Source organism: Talpa occidentalis, unplaced genomic scaffold, assembly GCF_014898055.3.
Source record: "Talpa occidentalis isolate TD23 unplaced genomic scaffold, MPIMG_talOcc4v2.1 talOcc4.4, whole genome shotgun sequence".
Lineage (NCBI taxonomy): Eukaryota > Metazoa > Chordata > Mammalia > Eulipotyphla > Talpidae > Talpa > Talpa occidentalis.
In genome coordinates, this window is record NW_023604295.1 from 45,824,443 (window position 1) to 45,847,729 (window position 23,287).

The window sequence follows — 23,287 nt, forward strand, 5'->3', positions numbered from 1 at the left end:
CAGTCTGCCTGTTCTGTTCCCTGCTCTGGATCTGGTGAATTCTCTCACCCTCCCGCATTTCTGACTATACCCAGTGCTTGCATAAATAAATAAATCTTTAAAAAAAATAATTATGTACGGCTGCAAGTAACAGCCATAAGCAAGCACTGTAACAGTGACTTAAACAAGCACTGTCAGTAAACATAATATGGTCCACAATCCTCAGCATTAATGGTTCTTTCCCACTGTTTTAACATCTTATGAAAGTCTTTCTTCTCATGGCCTAAGAGGGTAGCCAGTGCTCAGTCATCACAACATCTTTCCAAACAGCATAATGGAGAAAGGGGTGAAGAGGAAGAACAATTTGACATATAATTATAAAATATTTATGTCAAAAATATAACCACAAATTATAAATGTGATCTGAACTTTGATCACAAGCACATAATAGCTGCGTATTATTGGGAAAGAGGCAATATTGCTTTTCTTAAATAATATGTCATTTGCCCTCGAGAATTTTCTTTTTTTTTTTTTTGTGGGACCCTCACTGGGGGCTGGGGAACAAACCAGCGCTGCAGAGGCTGCAGGCAGCCTCCCAGCCCAGCGCTCACCTGCTGCGCCACCAGGGGAGGCCCAAGTTCCCATTTCTTATTCTAACTAGCTAGGTGCTGTCTGGACCCTGCATTTTCTTGTGTCTTATTTTTCTTGTAAGAGCCCATGAGTGGCTATTGGATATAAACTGAATATGGACCTTACATCTGGTAGATAATAACACCCTCCCAAGGAGTCATCACACATATTGTTGATGTTATTTTATTGAAAAATGGAGTTAATTTCTTAAGCTAAGAATTAATTTAAATATGAAAATTCTCAGTGCACAGAGCAAAGGAAGAGACAATCATCATTCAAATCAAGTATCTCCTCCATGAGGATTTCCATGATCCCCTAGATGGAATTAATCTCAGCCTCCTGTCTCCTATAGCATGCAGCTTGTGCCTCTACTGAATCTGTCATATTATACCTCATTTTGAGATTGTCTGTAAACAAATCTGCCTCCTCCACTAGAATGGGAACTTAGTGGTATAACTTTAATTTTGTTAGTTTCTGAATTCCCAGTGCCAAGTACAATACCTGGCATCTAATAGGTACCAAATAAATAGTTCAGTTGAAATGAGAAAAGGTGAATGATTAGCCTCCATCTGTTCCCGGCTGCAGAGGCCATCAGATGGCCTCCACCTCACTTGTTCTGACTGTTGTATTTTTTCTCCCTTTCCCTTTTCAGTTTATTGGCTCATTTGCAGATCTACATAAGCCTATTTGTGTAAAAATGTGTCTTTTACATTGAAATTTTCAAGATAGGGATTTCCCCCTGTACCTCTAGAAATTCCCATTTGTGTTACTTTTCTTCTCTGGACACTATTTTTCTTCACCCCCTTCTCCATTCCTAAATTATACTCACCTTTATGCACTTATCAAACAATGAAAAAGAAGAAAGAAAAGGAGCTTTACTTCCCCATAGTCTTCCTCTTCCTTCCTCTGGCTCCATTGTTCCAAAAACACTAAGATCTGTCTTGGAAGAAGTAACTCTGGTAAAAAATACAGCAAATTCCCTCCTCCAAATTTTGATCTTCACAACAAAGGAATAATCTCTTTTTACCCCATTTTTATCAAATATGGCTAGAGTGACAAAGATTTATGATTTCTAGACTTTTTAAACAAAAAAACTAGTCATGTTAAAAATGAATTAGAACAGACACTCCTGTGATGCTTTTCATAGGCCAGGGAGTAGCTCTGCCTTTGTTTGCCAGGGACCAGTGACAAGGGTCAAAAACTGGGTTTTCTGGCCCCAGCCCCGGGTCCATGGGCCCTTCTGCCATTTACTGGCAGCTTCCAGGATTCTCTTAGTGTTCAGCTTCCTAGGCACCCACCAGATGCAGCTGCCAGGCTGAAAGAAAAGAAGAATTGATTTCAGTTTCCAACTTGAGAGTGTCCTCACTCTCTGACCTTGGATAGCACTATTTCACTTTCTTGCCAATCTTTGGTCCATGCCAATGTTTTGCTCTCAGTACTGTTTTGATGCATTCCCCAGGATTTTTTTCTTCACTTCTTCTCCGTGGCCTCTCATCTTGGCTGGCCCTGTGCCCTGACCCTCTCCAAACCCAGCAGGCCCTCCTCGCCAACCAGGATAATGATAGACACTAAGAGAGCTGCAGCACTGGCTCTTGGCACACTGACAGAAATCAGGGAGGACAACGGCTGGGAGAAACTAGGACCACCTGGTCCTTTTCTCCGAGTCTAAGAATCCCTTTGACTGTCATAAATGAAGAGAGACTGGTCCTAATACTGAGTTGGTGTGACCACGGCAGGTTCTATTTTTACCTCCTTTTTAAAATTTATAAGATGAAAGTAACACCAGGAAGACTCAAATATTCATAAAGACATGATCCCAGAACAGTGGCAAGAGCTCCTTAAAGAAAGCCACCTTCACTCTAGGCTAGTACCATGAAAGATCTGAGGAAATAGTGCAGGAAAACTCATATTTGGTCAGACTTTCCAACAAAGAGCCAAACTAGATTAAGTAACTCTAATCAAGCAATTAGTTTTCTTTCCAGTATTATCTTATTGTCAGAAGTCAGAATTGTCTAGGGAATATTGACCTGGCATGGTACTGTTTCTCTGTTCACCACTCTGGTTTATTCCTCTCCCCTGGGTTACATTCCAGCAAAAGGTGGTTGCAGGACTCTCTCTGAAACAAAATTTACCCTTACTGCTATTAACAAAATGCAAAAGAAACAGGATTTTCAATCTGTAACTCAGGAATGGAGAAACATGTGATTTGGTTCCAGTTCTATCGAGACTACTTGGACAAGTTGTTTTGCCTCAGTTTCTTCTCCCTATAAATCAGCTAATTTTTCTAGGTTCTTTCTAGACTCCACTACAATATTTCATTCCTAATTGCATCCAGTGCATCATAACTCTGAAGACCAGAGGAAAATGATTGGCTCTAGACACACTAATTTCTCTTTGCAGCATAAATGGAAACTTTGCAGAGGACATTGCCAGATAGCCTTAGACATGGGGAGAGGAGAGGTGTGATCGAAGAAAGCTGTGCTCAGAGATCAAAGAAGGAGTCCTGGGAATTGATTCCTCTTGAAAGTCTGTTGAGTTGATTAATATTCACTTTTTCAGCAGCATCCTTGACCTCCATTGCTCATCCAGTTTACTACACAAGTGAATGCTCATATGTATCTGTCACACATATTGTGTTTTCAATAGATATGCAAAAATTAAGATGCCTTTTCAAATCAAGTTCACAAAATTTATAGGATATAGTAAGATTAAAAAATAACAAACCATGGATACTAATTGACGAGTCATTCTGATCCTCTTTTCCATCTGCTCAGGAAAAGAATTGAGAGATTTAGCACAAGTTTGGAACCAGATGCATCTGGATTCAAATTTGGTCAAGTTTTGTCACTCCCTGGTGGTCTAGTGGTTAGGATTCGGCGCTCTCAAATTTGGTCAAGTTAATCTCGCTTATTCAGGTTCCTCATTCTCAAAATGGCACAGTAATAGTACTTCTCTCAAAGGGTTAGTGAGAGAAATGCATGCACAAATTCGTCATTCTTGATACAAATATTTTTGGGAATATTCTATTATTTTGGAAGATAAGTAAGAATATAATTTTGAGTGAAGTGGCCCCAACCCTTCACAATTTGTTTGGTGTGATGCAAACATTAACAGATATCACACAAATAAAGATTAGTTTCAAAGTCATTAAGTGCTACGTGTCATATGGGTCTGAACTGGAAATGTAAGCGATTTATTTGGGTTAATATCTGAGAAAAATTGAAGCAGAGTTGGGCAGGAAGTCTCAGATTGCAATGCAGATCTCTCAAAAGCTTGACAAATTCAAGAAGGACTTAGGAAGAAACAGTTTCCCATTAAAGGAGGCCCGTCTTGGACAGAATGATGAAGCAGTAGGATCCCCTACTCTGTCCAGTCACTAGGTTGGAACTGCCTCCAGAGAATATGGCCTTGGCTAGAAAGCTGGGGCAAAACCTGAAGATACTAAAATGTACTCCTTGCAGCTGAGTGGAAAGTTCATTAAAAGAGATCAACTGGGAATACCTCCAAGATTGTGTCCACTAGGAAAGGAAACTAAAGAGGTTAATGCTGAACCTAACCAAGGCTTCCTGACAAAATATTATTTAAATAGAGGTGTGAAAGACAAGTCAGTGTTAACCAGACTGAGAAGTGCAGGCAGGAGCTGTCCAGGATACGAAGGAGCATCTGTGAAGCACCTAGTCACAAGTGGCAGGACCTGGGCTAAGGGACCAAAAGAGCACAAGACTTGAAGAAACTGAAGCCAGATCTGGCCAAAACTATTAAGACATGTAAGGGCCTTGGCTCTTTATCATAAGAGCAAAGAGGTGCTTTTTAAGAGGGGTGAGGGACATGATCAGATTTTCATTTAAAAAAAAAATTGCTCCTCAAAGACATCTTTACAGACGCATCACCCAAAGCAGTGAGAGTGAAGGCAAAGATAAACAGCTGGGACTACATCAAATTAAAGAGCTTCTGCACAGCAAAAGAGACAATAACCAAAACAAAGAAACCCCACCAACTGGGAGAATATTTTTGCACCCAAAACTAACAATAAAGGACTGATCACAAAAATCCACAAAGAGCTGATGAGACTCAACAAAAACAAAGAAAATAATCCTGTCAAAAAATGGGCAGAAGAGCTAAAAAGAAACTTCTCCAAAGAGGAAATACAAATGGCCACCGGGCAAATGAAAAAATGTTCAACGTCACTTGCAATCAGGGAAATGCAAATCAAAACTACAATGAGATACCATCTCACACCAGTGAGAATGGCACATATTAAAAAAACTAGCAACAACAAATGTTGGCGAGGATGTGGAGAGAAAGGAAATCTCCTGCCCTGCTGGTGGGAGTGCAAACTGGTCCAACCACTATGGAAAGCTGTGTGGAGATTCCTCAACCTACTAAAGGTAGAGCTTCCATATGATCCAGCAATTCCACTCCTAGGTATTTACCTAAAGGACACAGAAACATTAATTCCAAAGAGCACCTGCACCCCTATGTTTATAGCAGCACTGTTTACAATAGCTAAGCTTTGGAAACAACCCAAATGCCCAAAAACAGATGAATGGATCAAGAAGATGTGGTCCATATACACCATGGAATATTACTCAGCATTCAAAAAAGATAAACACATGCAATTTGCAGCAACATGGATGGAGCTGGAAGGGATCATGCTCAGCGAAATAAGCCAGAAAGAAAAAGAAAAATACCAGATGGTCTCACTAATAGCAGGAATCTAGAAAACTTAAATAAGGGACCAGGAAAAAGAATAACTATAAGAAAGAAAAAAAATCAAAATCAACAAAGAGCTGTGAACCAGAGACACACTTTGGGGGGGGGGGCCAGGGAAAGGAGGGAATGGGGTCAAAATCAGGGGGTTGCAATTGTATGGGGAATATAAAAATAAATAAATAAATAAATAAAAATTGCTATCACTTATGTTAAGAATTAGCAGAATGAGAGGAAATGCAGGAGACCATTTAGGAGGATCTCATGTAGTACCTTATGCTAATAAGCTCTCCCAAAATGAGGCCAATCATCATAATTGATAATTATAAGCCTGAAATATATAATCTTACTATTTTGTCTGCATTAAACCTAGACATTTCTGCATTTGCTTTAAGTTCTCTATCATTTACCCCCAGCTTAATCTTATCATAAATTACAGTTGACCCTTGAGCAATAGAGATTAGGGGCACTGACCTCCACCACAGTCAAAAATCCAAGGGTATCTTTTGATTGCCCAAAGAACTTAGCTTCTAATAGCCTGCTGTGGACTGATAATAAAGACTGATAATAAAGATAAAAAAGCCAATTAATGCATATTTTCCATATTATATGTATTATATTCTGCTTTCTTCAATAAAGAAACTAGAGGAAATAATCTTACCAAGAAAATCATAATAATGTAAATGTATTTTCCCTTATATTTATCGATATGGTAAGTTTATGTCATCTATTTACAAGAAAATCTGTGTATATTTGGACTTTGCCCTGACCTATGTTGTTTAAAGGTCAACTGCATACTGTTCAATAAGCTTCTATTTCTTTGCTCTGTTGTTGTAGATATTCTGCTTCATTATAATAATCTTACCACAGTAAGTACTTACTAATGTCATGGAAAGGTTCTTGTAAACTGACTTTATAGCAAGTGAGACATAAGAGAGCAGGTCCACAACTTATTCAACCTCCTTGGGATTGTTTTCATCTCATCAACATTATAACACAAAACAATGTTGAACAAAATGATGTCATTCCAACACCTGCTGTATTCCCTGAACACCACTTATGTATTTCTGCTCCAAACCACAACTCATGCCTACCTACATAATTTTCCCCACTCTCTGTCCCAAAGTATCTTCTCTTCCCACACTCTGCTAAAGTCTTTCCAGGCCACTCCACCTAGCCTGATATCCCTCCATCACATCATCTCTGCTGGCACTAATGGTTTGTTCAAAATGATATTGCAATTTCTTCTTTTCATGTCATTATTATCTATTTTTTAAAGATTTATTTATGCATACAAGAGCTGGGGTACATGCCAGAGACGCGGGGAGGTGAGAGAATTTACCAGAGACAGAGTGGGGAGCAGAACAGGCAGATCAACAGAAATACACTGCTGAGGGGAGCAGCGGGAGAATCAGGAGAGGTCTCCTGCACCATGTGGGTCACCTCCCTGGCCAGGGATCAAACTCATGCTGCAGTGGCTGCAGATAGCTTCATAGTGCTGCATCTTAACCCCCTGCACCATCAGGGAGGCCCCATTACTATCTCTTTTAAACCCTCAAAATCACTAGGAGGTAACAGGCACTTAGAGAAATGCAGAGGTATAGTTTATCTTTTCAATGTAGGAGAAGAATAGTTGAACATGGTCAATGTAGATTATTTAGGATGGAGAACAGCTAGAAAAGGAACACGTATGATGTGCCAGAAAAAAAGTTAGTAATAGTAACTGAGTTTAACACTTTCACCAATCCCTATTCTAAGAATTTTACATATATGATCTTATTGAATACTTAAAACAATTTCTATGAAGTATTTTTATTCCTACTTTGTAGCATTAGATAAGTATTTCGCAGTCTCTAGTTCTTAAGAGGAAAAAAATGTTCTACCAATGTTCATTGAAGGGAGAGGACACTGGAAAAGCCGATGGAGACCAGATAGCTTCAGAAGATGAAGTTGACTCCCAGAGGTAGAGATTGTGAGTAGGTAAGAAAGAAATGGAATTTGGAAAGAGGAAGGAGTTTACAAGATATTTTAAAGAAGTTTTTCAAATACTTTCTCCATTTTCCTAGAAACTTCAGTTAAGATTTACACGGCTCTTTAGAATTTTCTCCCTAATAAGGTGCCAAGTGTGGCTTTGCTCAGAGCCAGATAATCCAGATCCTGCAGGTCTGTCCAGCGGTAAGGTGTCTTAGTAAATTCCAAAAATTATCTTTAGACAGAGAGGCACCTCTTTTTCCCTTTGTGAAGTTTAAGATGAGAGAACAAGGATCCCCTGCAGCAGTTTCATGGAATGATGTCAATGTCATATGCTGAAAATGAAAGCAGAGACTTGGAGCAGAAATTATAGAATCCACAGTTTTACCAAAGCAATCCCAATAGCTCGGGAGACCAAGGTGTACAGGTTGCAAGGAAGCCACAGTAAAGGTGAGGAGTTTGAATTTCCAACTAGGACTAAATCTACACTATTTTGTTTCTTCTTCCTTAACATTCTGCACATTGACTTCCCCACCAAGCCAGGAAACAGACTTTCCCTCAAGCTAATGGTGGAAGACTGACCAAGGCCTTGCAGAAGGAAGAGCTATTTTAATAAATTGTAATTAGTGTAATAGTGCAGGGAAGGAAGTCCCTTTCTCTTGGGAATTCAGGCCCTTATTAACATTTGAAAAACAATCTCATTAGGAGTTTTTTAGAGTTAAGAAATTATCAAGGAAAATATTTCAAAAGAACAGCAATCTCTTGCATGTACATGCACAAACGCACAGACGGAGACACAAGCTCTTAATTTTCCAACTTCAAGTATTACACACCTTTCAGTTAAAAAAACATTCAGAAAGTGATAAGTTGATCATTAGGTCCTAAATTTAAAGAGGGTCCTAAATTTAAATCACTCAGGTGATTATAAAAGGAATTCCTTTCTCAGGAATTTTAATTGTGTCGGCAGCCAGGTGCACATGGGACTCCTGGTGCTAGAATTGCAATCAGCCTGTTAAACTTCAACAGCATATGATAAATCCCCCAATCCAAAGAGGTCCCATATACCTGCTATAAACCTAAAGTTACCCTCAAATGGTTTCCTTGTTTTCATGTTCCTCTTCTGAGGTTTTTGACTCTTAGATAAAGGTCTCCTTACGTATTAGGTCATTTACTTGCTTTCATCTTCCCTTACCTTGTAAAATAGTTCACAATTTTCTCTCAACTCAACAATCTCAGAAAATAAAACTACTTAGGATTGCAAAGAACTTTAATGATCATCTGTCCAATTCTCTCATTTAATAGCTAAGAAAACCCAGACAGATAGTAAATATTTAAAATATTTACTATTTAAAAGTAGGAAAATAGGTTAATTTTCCCAGGGTCATGCAGCTGGTTCAAGGCAGGAATGGTAAAAAGATTTAGAACCCAGACTCCCCCACCACATGCGTCCCCCTGGGCTACCAGCTCTTCAATGATTTTCCTGGGGCAGCTCTCTCATCCACTTTTCCCTTTGCCAGCTCATATGGTTTCTATGACATGGGGCCCACAATGACACACACACTGTGTTTATACAGTATAAGAGCAATCTCAAGTGTCCTGGATGTTTCCTAAACACATTTGGTGGCCTTTTGGCCTAGCTTGCACACGGAGCATATGTCTCCCTCTAAGTATGCTGGCCCACATGCCTTCCTCTACAAAGAGTCTTAAAATAGGAAAAAGGAAACTGAACAGAAAATTCTCCTTCTTTAAGAGAAAATTTCAAGGAAAACAAATGCATAACAGAAAACTAGAAAAGCCATGATGCCCATCACCCTCCCCCACTGTAAGCATTATGTACTTCTTCCAGCTTGATGTACCTCCTCATGGGCACCCCTTTTTAATATCATTGGTCTCTGTGCTTAACACGACTTTAGCTCAAACCCTGTGCAGGAATAAGTTGTCAACCATCTTGCTCCTCCTCAGAATCAGTGAAAAAACATACAGAGAACACCATAGAACTTCACACAATATCTAACTGGAAGGCAAAAATAATTTCTCTGTCACCCATGGCTGTGGCCAAGACTGCTAATTACCTAGTTAGTATCCATAATTCCCTTTTACCTCACTAAGAGAATTCCAGTTTTATTTAAGGCAACCTCAGAGCCAAACTGAAGAACTTTATATCTACAGCCTCTATTATAGTTAGGATTAATCATATGAAACAGATTTGGTGAAAGATGTAAGCAGAAATCACTGAGTGGACTATTGCAGGAAATGCTCTTTCAAGGGTATTGACTCATTCTGATGGTTAGTATATATGAGCTCTCCGCTGTTCCTCCTACCTGTATGGTAGATATGATGGCTGGAGGTGCAGAAACCAACTCTGCCCATGTGGTGATCTTGAAGGTGGAGACTACAGACTAAGTATGTTGACATCTGAAAAAAATAAGGCTGAGGTATCACTGACATTGCAATGTTCCTACATCAGCTCTGGACTACCAGCTCCCCAACTCTATTAGTTGTTATTCTCAAGAAAAGTAGATTAACTTGTTTAAGCCCCATGTTTATCAGATTTTTTTTTTTTACTTAAAGCTCAAAAGTACTGACGCAAGAGCCAAACAATCCCAAAACGCTTTTAGAGTTTCCCCTTGAATGTCACTTTTGGATGCCCTGATTCCTCTGAGTCTGGATCTTTTACTTACTACCAGTCCTTCTACATGCCCCTACCTCTGCCATTTGTGCCTCAGCGAGACCAGAACCTTACCCCTTCGATTCCCTGGGCTTCCTCTCGCCCTTGCCTACTGTTAGCTGCATTCCCTGAAAGGTCCGGCTTTGTCTGAGAAATGCTGAACCTTCTGAATCCCACCCCACTTACTCCCAACCCTTCCCCATTTTAGTTTGTGTACCTGTTCTGGATCATTGTTTTGCCAGCAAGGCAGAGGGCAGGTTCTTCATGGATCTGAGCAAATGGGTAAAGGAGAGTCCTGGAGCCCTCAGTGGCTTTTTCAGGCTTTTAATGATCTTTCTACACCATTTGTAGTGCAGCAGCCAGGCACAGGGCAGGTAGGGGTGCCAGGAGGCCTGGTGGGGAATGCCAGGAGGCTTGCCAGGAGGGGGCAGGAGGCTGGCAGGCCTCCTAACTCCCAGCGAGTCTTACTCTGGGCTTTCTCTGAAGTCGTCTCTTGACCTCTTGCTCTCACAGCCTTTCCACCGCCATCTGCTATATTGTCTCCCGTCGCCACCATTATATGGTCAGCCTCAAGGCTCAGGTGTGCCCACATCATACTCCAGGTGTCCATCATCAGGCCTGCGTACCCAGAGCCCATGCTCCCAAGCACCTCTTGCATTCAAGGCCACAGGTGATAACCAGAGGCCAAGGGTGAAAAAGCCTTAGCAATCTTCATTTACCCTGCCATGGTCCTGGTCAACTTTTTACAAAATAATTAACAGAAGACTTACATGTAATATTTCTTTGTAGAACATCTTCCAAGATCTGCTCAAAATGATTCCAATCTAAAACATCAAGATCTATTCTTTCGCTTCCTAACAGTTTCTATCAAACTGAGTAACTAATTCCCCACAATTCTAGCAAGGGGTAATCATGACTGATTAGACCCAGCTGAAAATCTATCTGTAGGTGGCTAATGAAGAAGTTTCTAGTTCTACAAAAAATTTCCCCAAAAGTAAGCCACAGAAATACAGAAGACCTTATTCTGTTTTATTGTTTTTACTCCTTAACCTTTCCCATGAACTATGATTCTGGCAACACACAGGACCTGCAATCTTTAGGGTTCATATTTACTTAATGAATACGTGATAACTTTCAAACCTATCTAAAATACCCAACTTGTGGACAGAAATAAGCAAGAAAAAAAGCAAGTAATTTGAATGGTAACCTTGCTGTCTGGATTTTAGTGAGAAGTAAAATTCTTCGCTAAGCTATCACTTAGCAATATTAGCTTGTGATTATAAGTTAGTTTGGTCAAGTATTTTCTCCCTGGATTCAGGTGGCAGTCGTTAACCCAAGCCCTTTGGGAAGCAGTCATTCTGGTGCAGGTTCCCTCCAACAAAGCACTCACAGGAACATTGCCTAATGTGATTTAAGTTGGCTCCTGTGTGCTCCCACATTTACAAGAGCCTGGCTTGAATCAGAAAAACACAGAAGAGACCACCCTGACTTCCCCTGGGAGGAATGAGTCAGAGAAGATGGGGATGGAGGGCTGGATAAATTGGCTCTCACCAAGAGAGTCTCAGGCTCAGTTCTCTGACTCATCATCACTTTCATCAAATTGGAAACTGGTATAAAAAACATCACAATTAGTCTATTCTGACAGGGGCAGCTCTCAAAGTTGGGGCTCTCAATGGCTTCTCTCTCAGTCTTGCATGGCAACTGCTCACAAGGTCTAGTCCAGAGAGTCAATCATTTCTCTAGGGAATTTCATTTACCTTCCTGTATTACACAGAGCAAGCCTGCATACATTACACCCCTAACAATTACCCCCAGATTTATCCCCATCATGCTCAGTAAATAGAGGGCATTATAGTAAACAACAACAAAACGTTGCTCTCACTGTCACGTAAAAGACAAAATAAAATAGCTCAAGATCAGTTCAGGTGGTGGAACTATGGGTGTTTTTATTTCTTTCTACTTTCAATCGCCTTATATTTTCTTTGAATGTAATACAGATAAATGCGCTAACATTTTCTGAGCACTGACTCTAGGCCAGGCATTCTGCTAAGCATGAGTAAGGGCCGGACAGGCCCTAGGTTTTCTAGGATCCCATGCAGACCGGGTAAAGGAGGAGCCCTGGAGCCCCCAGTGGTTTTTTTTTTTTTTTGCAGGTCTTTTATTGGGATTTAGCAGGTACACAGCAGGCAGGGGTGCTGGGGGGCCGGGAGACTGGCAGGCCTCCCAGCCCCCAGCAAGTCTTCACTCTATCTGGGCTCTCCAGTGTTCTCTGCTTCTCTCTTGGCTTCTGCTTCTGCTTCTCTGCTTCTTTCTCGGCTTCTGCTGGCGTCCCAGTGACACCGCCCTTAAAAGCCCAGTCGAATCCCATCTACCTATGCCCACACCCTACCACACCCTACCTATGCCCACACCCGCCATCAGGCATGCATTCAGGACCTCAGGGTTCCGTCATCTATCCTAATGGCGGGAGGGCAGAAAAGCCTGACATTTTTCCTTACCCTACAGCATGTCATCTATTTTGTCTTACAAATGTTACAAATCTGTGCATTCAAATAACTTATTAGTGGTTAGCCAGCATCTGATTCCAGGTCTCACTCATTAAAGCCAGAACTCTTAGCTAACTATACTCTTACTTTTATGATGGAACATTGCTTAAAAGATTATAAGATGTTGAAACTAGAAACCTTCGTCATGGGTTTGTCTTAAAAAACTGAACTGTTCTAACAATAAAAGGGTACATGGTATAGAATACTTATGGTATAGTGGTTAATAGCCTGGATTCTCAAGCCAGAATTCATGAACTCAACTCCTAGTCTTGTTAGTTCTGTGACCCTGAGCAAGTTGTGCAAGTTCTCCATGCCATATGTTCACCATCTGTAAAATGGAGATAATGATAGCACCTACCATGGGGTTATTTTGAAGATTAAATTAATTATATAAAATGCTTAAGTAATGCCTTGCATATAGTAAGTGTTATGAAACTCATTGATGTTATTATTAGTTACTGTTATTATTAGTTATTGTTAATATTATTGTTGTTACTATTTTATTCTGAGAGATTCTGAGAGAAGCCAGGCTTATATTTTCCTATAAAGAAATATGGACTATAATTTTCCTAAACTCCTGAATCTCAGATTCCAAGAATGAAACTGTCTGCTTTTTTTAGTGGTAAAGCTGTAAGGGAAGGGTTGAGGGCATGGTGGTCAATTTCTTTAAGGCTGAATGGATGCGCCTCACAGATTCAACACAGTTAAAGTAGTATCAGTTTAACTCACAGCTAAGCCTTAGAGCAGAAAACTCCTGTTCATCTTTTTCCCCCTTTGTTTAACAAATTTAATTTTTATTAACAGTATCATATAAGCAAATATCTGTTCATTATTTTAAAAACAGGAGGGAAGTGTTTAGAGATTACCAAGTGATACTCAAAGAAATGAAAGTATAATATATGGAATAATAAGAACATTCCTGCAGCAGAAACAATAATTGCCTAAAATATGCTCAAAAAGCAAAGTGAGTCCTTTCATTATAAAGCACATGGATGGTTATAAGAGCTTGAGTCTGACTGGGGGAGAATTCCTAAGTCAGCGTTCTCCTCAGTTTCACAGGGGTGGTTCCTGCTTAGAAAGTCACAGACCTTGACTCTTCAGGCCTGGCCCTGCAGCCAATGTTGCTGGCTCCCAAGTCGAGGTCCAAAAAAATATATAATAGATTAGGTGAAATCAGAGAAATGAATTCATCTGAGGAAAAGAAGACAGTGATGGATCCTTTTGTCTAGAGACTATAAATCCAACAAAATGCTTCCTCGTTTCTCCCCTCACCTCTGCCTAGTGCAAGGTCTCCCCCAAGGCAGTCCTCGCCAGGCACTGGTAGAATCTGGGTGGTGCCTCTCTCTTGGCAATGGCTCAGATGAAGAATAGCCCTTATACTGAACTGAATCTGCCTTCTTAACTTCTACAGCTTGGCCTAGCTCTGTATCTTGACAGGCAAGGAAAAATTTATTCTGCCTGTCACGCAAGAACCTTTGAAATATTTGCAGACAATTTTCTGGTGTTCCTTTGGTTGACATTTTTTCTTCTCCAGGCTAAATGTAACCATTTCTATCAACTCCCAATGATTTCCTGACTCTCACCATCCTTTTACCTTGCTCTAATTGGTCAATATCCCCCAAGAATTGTGGTCCCTACCACAGATCCCAGGTCTTCCAGTGTGGTCTTGACCACAACCCACTACAGTAGAACCAGGCTGCCTGTGATCTCCACCTCACTTCCCTTCATGCAATCAATGGCTGGGTTGGTTTTTTTCATCAGACACATCATTCCATTGGCAAATATTCAACTCATGGTTGAAGACTCCAGCTCTTTCATATGAACAAATACTGTCTAGATAATCACTACCCTCCTGAGTAGCTGATTTTCTTTTTTTACCCTAAAAATAGAATTCAGCAATTATTTCTGATACATTTTTTCTTATTGAGTTAGACAAGACACCCCAGACTGTCTGGAATTTTGAATTCTGATTTAGTTCTCTAACTATACTTTCCAGGTCTGTGTCACTTGTAGGTTTAGTAAAAATGCTATTTCACCTATTGATGGCAAAATAAAGCAAACTTTTCTGACAATATTGAAAGTGTAGGTTGGTACATGATGCAGAATGACTTCTAAATTAGCTTGAACAATTTATAGACAGATTTTTCAATTCTCCTCAACCCACCTGCATGACATATAATACACAGGATCCCTAATCTGAATAACACTCAGCCCTTTACTAGTTTTTTATCTTCCTGCCAGTGACCTTAGCTTCCTCCTTTTTTCCTTTACCTCCACAGGCTCAGTACCAGCAAGAAAAGAAGTCTTTCCCTTGTTGACTTATTTCCTTGTATTTAGACCTTGCCAGAGGAATTGAAACTTAAGTTTCATGAACTCAGTTTTAGGAAAACAAGACTTACAACAAAATTAAGGAATAGAAACAATTCTATGGCCAGGGCATGAGGACCTACATAATGTTTCCTGTTACAGCTGACATGAAAACATACTCTGAATCTGAACATGTTCTGTCATATTTATGACTTTTGCAGTTGTCCTTTCAAAGGGAGATAATCATCACCATAGTTTCTAGGAAATTCCCTTGCAAGGGCTCTATGGGCTCCTTTTCTTCATAATCTAAGATCAGACCATCTCAAGTGGAACTTTAAGAAATATTCTACCCAGTTATCAGAGTGAGAGTCAGAGTGAGTGAGCATAAGGTTGTTTCCTAGACATCAGCTCAGGAAGTATGCCAAGACCCAGGTAAATTGTCTCTAGATTGTTCAACATCAGACTTTGGCTTTATTTGCTGGCCTTAGAGTCATCTATACACCAGGATTCTATATCCTAACCCTCAAAGTCTATCATCACATAACAGCAGTTTTTGGTTTCGGCACTTGAATGTTGATTGCTACAACCTTCTGATAAGCTATGTTACGCATTAGGTACTTACAAATGCATATGGAAGGAAAAAATTTGTGCAGGGAGAGAAGGAAGAATGGAAGGAGAGGAGGTGAGGGAGGAGAGAGGGAAGGAAGGGGAGTGGAGGGGGGAATTGGGGCATTTGCTCAAGGATGCCATGTGATTAGTCCTTGAGAACTAGGAAACAGCATTTGTTTTGAGAATTAATCTATACAATAATCCATAATGGAGCAGATCAGAATATGCAAAGTCATCTTAAAGCAACAGCATGGATTCTTAGTCAAATAAGACTTTTCTATCAGTGGTTTCTCAAACTAACTGATGGTCACTTGGGATCCCACAGAACATTCAGATTGCTAATCACTTCCACAGACCCAATGAATTAGAATTTCTAACAAAGAAAAAAAAAAAGCCTGTATTTCTTTGTAAATCCTTCGGGTGATTTTATGGGATTCAGCCCCACCTTGGCTTAAGGGGAGACTTTGTTAACATATGAGGGTTGGTCAGCAAAGGGAAGGTGGGCAAAAAGGCACACAGTCCCCTCTGACTCATGCAAGCAGGATTCAGGAGTTGGGTCCACTACTATGGTGCCAGAAACATCTAGACCATCTGGAGAATGGATTCCTATTGAGGAGATAGGAGCCCAGATGAACAGAGCCTGAAGTTATTAAATATTGAATCATCTAACTCCCTGTCAATGTTCCTTGCTCGCTGAGCAAACTTCTGATGATCTCTCTTCCCTTGCAAGTGGCCCATAGGGAGAAAGGGGCAGATGGGGCCAAATGTTTCCCATTGTAAATTAATAAAGTGGCCTTCTGGTTATATATCAGTCTCTTGTGAGTTACCATGAGTCAGCATCCCTGAGTCTGATCAACTCAGAGACTCTGCCAAGATTGAGCTCCTGATGCTGCAAAGCTGGGGGCCTGATCCTGAACTTACCCCAGTGAATTCATCAGAGTAGAAGTGTCCCATTCAAGCTTCCTTCCCATTCAGGAAGGCTGCCAGTTGACCTCTTCTAGGGAACACTGATGAGGAGGAACCCATTTCTAAAAAGTCATGATGGAAGACTTTCTTGGAACTGTATGTGCCTTACTGGCTGCATGAACTGAGAAGGGGTAAAGTTCTTATAATAAGAATAGTTATTTACGATGCTCTGTCTGTTCGCAAGTGCTTTCATATATCTTAGCTCATTTGACATAACAATCCTGGGAGATAAGTCAGGCATTTATTGTTGCTGTTGTTATTTCAGAGACGAAGAATCTGAGTACACGGCCACTTACCTTGCATCCAAAGTAAATGTCACAGTGAAGACTAGATGTCAGATCTTTTGATTCTTCTGTTATTCTTCTGTTATTCTATGTCCTTCTCATTTAGTAATGAAAATACCCTGAACAAACTCCTGATATGGGACAGAGTGGGAGCTGGGTGAGGGACACAGATTTGCAAGGGCAAATAGATAGCAGAGCAGAAATATCACATCAGTGGTGATATGAAAGTATATCACAGTTTTTCTTAGCTAAGAGAGCTGAGAAGTGATTAGATTTAATTGGACAGATTATTGGGCTAAGTGCTTCCAAGAGCTTAGGAAACAGCATTTTTAACATGTATCTTGGTGTAAAGAGCAACCCCCAAATCTTTTTTCCTTCTTTAATGACAGCTTCAGAGTACTATATACACCCAGGATATTTAAAGAGAGTTGGGGAAAGGGAGAGTAAAGTAGTTGAGAAACTATGATTAAGATTCTGGCAGTCAAGAACAGTTTGGAAATGTGGACTTGATGGCATCTCATCAGGGATAGATATCTGTGCAAAATTCTTCTGACGGAAATTGAAAACGATGCAGCTTCCTCAAGTTTCCTGTCGCTGTATTTTATCTTAGGTCTTTAAGTTCTCGATGACTGCACCAGTGACAGTTCCCAAAATAAATTGTTTTCAAATTTTTACAATTGCGTGAAAACAAAATCTAGATCCCAGAAGCCCAGGAATTATAACATGAAAGGGACAAGTCCCTGGACTCCTCTTCCTCCTTCTTTGACTTCAGCATGACCCACAGCTGGGATAGGGGCTCCTGTCAGGCATTAACCTACAGACACTGCTCCACGACTTGCATGTTTAGCTAATTGGCTGATCCAGTTTTCTCTTTACAAATCTTTATGTTCTCATGCAAGCGCTCTGGGGTGGCAAGGGGAAAGAGAGCTGCCTGTTCCCCACCCAATGGTTCATGTCTGGTTGGATCAGCCTCCCACCTCTGGCTGATTCATCAGGCTCAGTCTATTCAAACAGATGGGACTTCTATTTAGGTATTTTAATAGCATGTATTTAAGATACCCTATTGAGAATCTCATCTCACAGAGGTTTGAAGTGTTGATGTACTGAAACCAGGCTCGCTAGGCAAGTAACTTTTTCCCCAACCAGGTAATTTGAACAAGTATTTAACTAAAGGACTATTGTGTACCATTGCGGGCCCAGCATTGAGTTAAAACAGCCAGAAAAGAAGAATGCTTGACAGCCAAGCCCTCAGAAGCTTCATTCTCTGGGGAGAAATAGTGCATGGATGGATGTCTTTATAATTTTACAAATATCTTTGATTGCTTTGTGCGATGGGCCTGCTTTGGGCAGTAGGGCATTGGCCACACCTCTTATATCAAACCTACATCATACAATTCAAGGGAAAATGACTACTGTGTCTCATGAGAGAAATGAAATAAAAGATCTAAAATTTATTGAGCATCTTGAGTGTTTTAAATGCTCTTCAATACACCATGTTCTTGATACCATGCTGCTGTTTGTTATTGCTCTTACTCTAACTTTAAATGATATCTGCTTCCCCTCTCTGCTATACTCACCTGATTTTGATTTTTTCTGCCCTTGTCCAAATGCTTTTCATTCCCAACCTTCAGGAAATAATAAGACTCCTTTATAATATGCATTTTGGAATGTCAGTTTAGTACCTTGTATCTTTCACTGTCTCGTATTGGTCTATTATATTTCGGACTTGATAGTCATTAATATAGTAAGATCTTTATAGGTAAAGCTCAATTTACATTTGAGCTTTTAAATGTCAATACAATTAAGTATATTGACCATTTAATCAGTATTTGCCAAGCACCTACTTTGCACCAAATCAACACTGTGGGGAAAGCATATATAAGAAAAGATTCCTGCTCTCAAGGAACTTATACACATTTGCTATCTGAAATGGAATCAAAACCTCTCTAGAAAACACTTAGCGTAATGTCATACATGTTAAGTATTCTATAAATAGATGCTATCATTAGGTATTTTTCTTGAGACTGGATAGAATGGAAATAGAGATAAGAACTGAAAGAAAGTTAAGTTGCTTTTGGAGAAAACCCAACTCAAAGGCTTAAACTGTAGTGGAGATCTATAGGTTTTTCTAACTGAAACATTTCAGCAGTAGGGCAATGATTGCTTATGATTCAATCAGGCCATTGGCTTCATTTCTATGTTATTATCCTGCATTGGCTTTATTCTCAGGTTGGTAGCAAGATGACTGTGTAATTCCAGGCTTCACATTTAACATAACATCCAAAGGAAGAGTCCATTCCTACTGATGATTCTCTTAAAAATTAAGGAAATGTCTTTCCTCCAAGCCTTTGCAAATCTTTCCTCACTTCAGTGTACCAACAGAATCACAAGCCCTTTCCTCAATTTCTTGACCAAGGAATGCCACAGACTGCTTGAGTTAGAGAAGGTTCTTGGTCCAGGCACTGGGTAAAGGGGAAGATAACACTATTAGTTAAGATGACCTGCTCATACTGCAATAACAGCCAACCTCCAAATCTGAGTGGCTTGATTCAGCAAAAATTATTTCTTGTTCTCACTACATGGCAGTGTAAGTCGGGAAGGAGAGCACAATTGTTGTGACCCTGGGACTCACTCTGATGGAAGCTTCATCTTGTGTTTTTTTAAAAAGATTTATCTATATATGCATACAAGACCTGGAGTACAGGCCAGAAGTGCAAGGGGGAGGGGTGAGAGGATTCACCAGAGACAGAGTGGGGAGAACAGGCAGGTCTACTGATATACCGTTGAGGGGCGCGGCAGGCAAGTCAGGTTTGCTGTGCCATGTGGGCCACCTCCCTGGCTGGGGATTGAACTCATGCTGTAGTGGCTGCAGGTTGCTTCCTAGTGCTGAAGCTTAACCTCTTGTGCCACCAGGGGGGCCCCAGAAGCTTCATCTTGACCCAGCTTTTAAGCAATCAGTGCAGCAGGGGGGAAGGGACCTGATGAATTATACACTGGCTTTTAAAAAAGCATCCATCTAGAAATTACATTATCACTTCTCACACTTGGCAAGTCACATGGTCACACCTAACTTCAAGCTAGGAAATGTAATCATACCACATGTCTAGAAGTAGACTATTTGTGAATAGCCCAAATACTACTACAATTTATCCGTGACTCAATTAGGACTAACTATATAGATGTCTACAGAGTTAAGTTCTCCTAAAGTATATGTACATCCTTGGAAAGAGGATTCCATAGCAAAAATCAGGTACTATAAGGAAGGGATAATGATTAGGCAACAAATAATGCTTATTACAGAAGATCTATGAGGGCAAACTGATCACAGACATCAAAGAAATGGCAAAAGCATGAACGTGAACAATTGGCAAAGGTTGAGGGAAGCAACCACTGTAGGTTGTAGATTGCAAGCAATGTTAACAATCTAGATGTCTGTGTAATAGAAAAGGTCCAGATGAAAATAGGCAGCAGGCCAGTAGTGCATAAGCAGTGTCTTTGTGCTGTACTCCCCAGTCTGGGCTTGGGAGCATAAGGAAAGCAGATCAGGGTGATTTGTAGGAATGATCAATGATTTGAGGGCTTTGTGGAAGGCCTTGGATGTTAAAGAGGTTGAAGAGTTGAAGTCAAGGAATTCTCAAGTAGGCAGTGGGGCCAAAGTGATGACATAACCTAGAGCCAGTTACACTCTTAAATTAGGTAAAAGCCTTGAGAAGTAACCTATGACAGTAACAAAGGCATGTGGCAACAGCTACAGAGAGGTAAAATGGAATCCAGATGATGGAAAATGTAAGACAACCAATCTGAAAGAGATACTGAAACAGAAATGTGGCCTTCTGTCCCACCGGGCCTACAGGTATTAGAGAATAGAGGTCTCTATGGGAGAAGAGAGTGTGAGTTTACATTAGAGTCATGTTTCTACCCAGGGGACACAACACAATATAAAAGAAAGAACTCTTTCACATTTGCAACCAAGAGACTTGGTTTTCAGTCCCAGCAGTGACTATAAATATATTGGCAAAGCATCATAAACTTCTTTCAACTTGTCTCCTTAACTGAAGTGGTGCTCGTCAGAGCGTTTAATGAAAGTTTAGGTGAAAAAAAAATCTCAGAGGACTTAGCCAGTGCACTTTGAGGGGTGAGAAGGTGGTGTAATGATAGAGGTGCTATCAGAGATCTGTCTTTCAAAACATAATGAGGATATATTTAAAAATTTGCAATAACCAATGCAGTCTTTGAGTCACAGTAGTTTAGGAGGACAAAGCAAACACTGTCACAGAATTTCAGTTAGTGCTCTGCTTGGTATTTTTGTTCCACTTGGGAGAGGGGGAGAGGATATAGATGGTGTCAATCTTGAAGGAGTTAGACTAATGCAGATGTGAGCAGAGATACTCATAGCATTGCCATAATTTTATAGCTTAATGAGTGGCAGTAGAAAAGAGCAGCAAAGAAATTATCACTAAATTTACTAGAAGTTATAGCCTGTCAGAGATGTTATAAGTGACTGACATACACAGCGTGGTAGGTCCTCTCCACCTACCCACTAAACATAAAGACCCACCCTGTCTTGCCTTTTTTCTACCCTCCTACACAGGTATTATACCTGCATATAGGCATGTAACAGCAGGGAAGGATTCTCTGGGAACATTGTGAGAATTCTTTATACTTCCTAGTTAGGTCACTACCCTGAAATGAAAAGCTGCCAGCCTCCTGTCTTAAAGCCGATGGAACAGGGCTGATTAACCTGACTTCATACTGAGCAAATACATGTGCAAAGCACTTTTGTTCTGAATCCATCTTCTGAATCCTAATAATTGCTATCACCACTACCCTGGATATTGGTACACTTCCAAGGATGTTCAGAGAGAAGGGTCTCACATCATGCTTCACTGAATGAAGTTATTTGCACACTTCTGGCCTTGGACTTAATGGTTTGACAGTGACAGAGACCTGGAGCACAGAGATCACAATTTAGGTTAGGGCTCTGGAAGATGGAGATGAGCCTATGCTAGAACTTAGAATCTGAAGCTCAGGAATGGAGATAGAGGGGAACTCAGAGAAGCTAATTCCTTCAGGAAAGAAAATTCAGGACTCTTAAATTCTTACCTCATTCTTACCTTGAATTCTTAACGGGAAAGGTCCTCTTCACAACCCCTAGAGTTATGGTATTCTCTGTTGACTTTCACATCCAAAACAAGTATCTTGGTTACAAGGCCCTGTCTACTTCCCACTGAATGACAGTAATTACTATACAGTGTTGGGAAAGATAATACTTTAAAAAGAAATAACATAATCAAAAGAATAGTAATAAAATAACCAAAACACAAAAACATCCATCAACAGCTGAATGGATAAACAAATTGTGTATATAATAACACAACTGAATTAGTCATAAAAATCAAAAAAAGTCTTGATACATTCCACACATGGATAAACTTTGAAAATATCTCTTCTGGAGACAGAAAGAAAACTGGTGGCTGCCAAGGTCTGGGAAAGGGCCTACTTAATGGGTATTGGATTTTCTCTCGGGGTGATGAAAATGTTTTAACTGGATAGAGAGGGTAGGTGTACAATATTGTGAATGCACTAAATGTACTAAATACCACCGAATTGTTCACTTAAAACTGGTTATTTTGTGGCATGTAAATTTCACAATTAAAAAGTCCAAAAACAAAAAAGGGAGGACACTGACTTAGCTAGTCAGTGAATTTATCCCACTAAAATGCTACTTCTTTCTAGATGAAAGTGAGTCAGTTTTTATGACCATGAAGCAACAAACATTTGCCAAGATAAAAGAAATGGCTGAGGATAAAGATAAAAGAAATCTGGGTCTTTGATATCGTGAAGGCAGTCACAGTACCAACAATTTTATTATGAGACAAATAAAACCTCTTGCTGAAGAAATTAGCACAATCTTTGTCCTTTACAATTTTTCTCTTTAAAGAATGACGTTAACATAGACTAAGAGAACAAATTCACATGCAAGCCTTGGGTTAGATGTGTGTGTTAGATGTACTTTTGGTTAGGTGGTTTCATCAGTTGCTGGAAAAATGCCCTTTGTTACGAAGATCAGCACTCACCATCTGTAAGTATTCCAAACAGGAAAATAATTAATATAAAATAGCATCATAAACATTAAGTACACATGTAATAGAAACTAAGAATTACTATCAAAAGATACAAAGGCCACAGTATTTGTGACCTTAAGAAACTGCCACATTGTTTATTCATTTTATATATATATTTTTTTTATAGTAAAGCTTTTTTTTTTAAAGATTTATTTATTTATGCATACAAGAGGTGGGGTACAAGTCAGAGGTGTGGGGGGTAAAAGGAATCACCAGAGACAGAGTGGGGAACAGAACTGGCAAAATGACCAAAGCACATTGCTGAGGGGAGCAGCAGGCGAGTCAGGAGAGGTCTGCTGCGCCATGTGGGTTGCTCCCTGGCCTGCCGAGGGATCGAACTCGTGCTGCAGAGGCTGCGGACAGCTTCATAAGTTGCGTCTTAAGCCCTTGCGCCTCCAGGGAGGCCCCATTTTATATATATTGATGTTTACTTACTATGTGCCAAGGATTGAGCCAGGAATATGAACCAGAATACAACTACACTGAAGAAGA

General features: G+C 40.1%; 1 protein-coding gene across 5 annotated transcripts in view; it reads right to left on the reverse strand.

Annotated features, from left to right (window-relative positions):
* Positions 1-22,093: 22,093 nt before the first annotated feature.
* GTF2E1 (general transcription factor IIE subunit 1) overlaps positions 22,094-23,287 on the reverse strand; it is a 41,513-nt gene continuing 40,319 nt past the window's right edge. Inside the window, exon 6 of one of the 5 annotated variants that reach the window (XM_054700533.1) lies at positions 22,094-22,750. Coding sequence is in view for 1 of the 5 variants with exons in the window: in XM_037525475.2 (XP_037381372.1) it covers positions 22,744-22,750 (7 nt within the window). In the remaining 4 variants the exon portion in view is untranslated. The remainder of the gene's footprint in view (positions 22,751-23,287) is intronic. The other 4 variants (XM_054700532.1, XM_054700534.1, XM_054700535.1 and 1 more) reach the window with 4 other exon arrangements.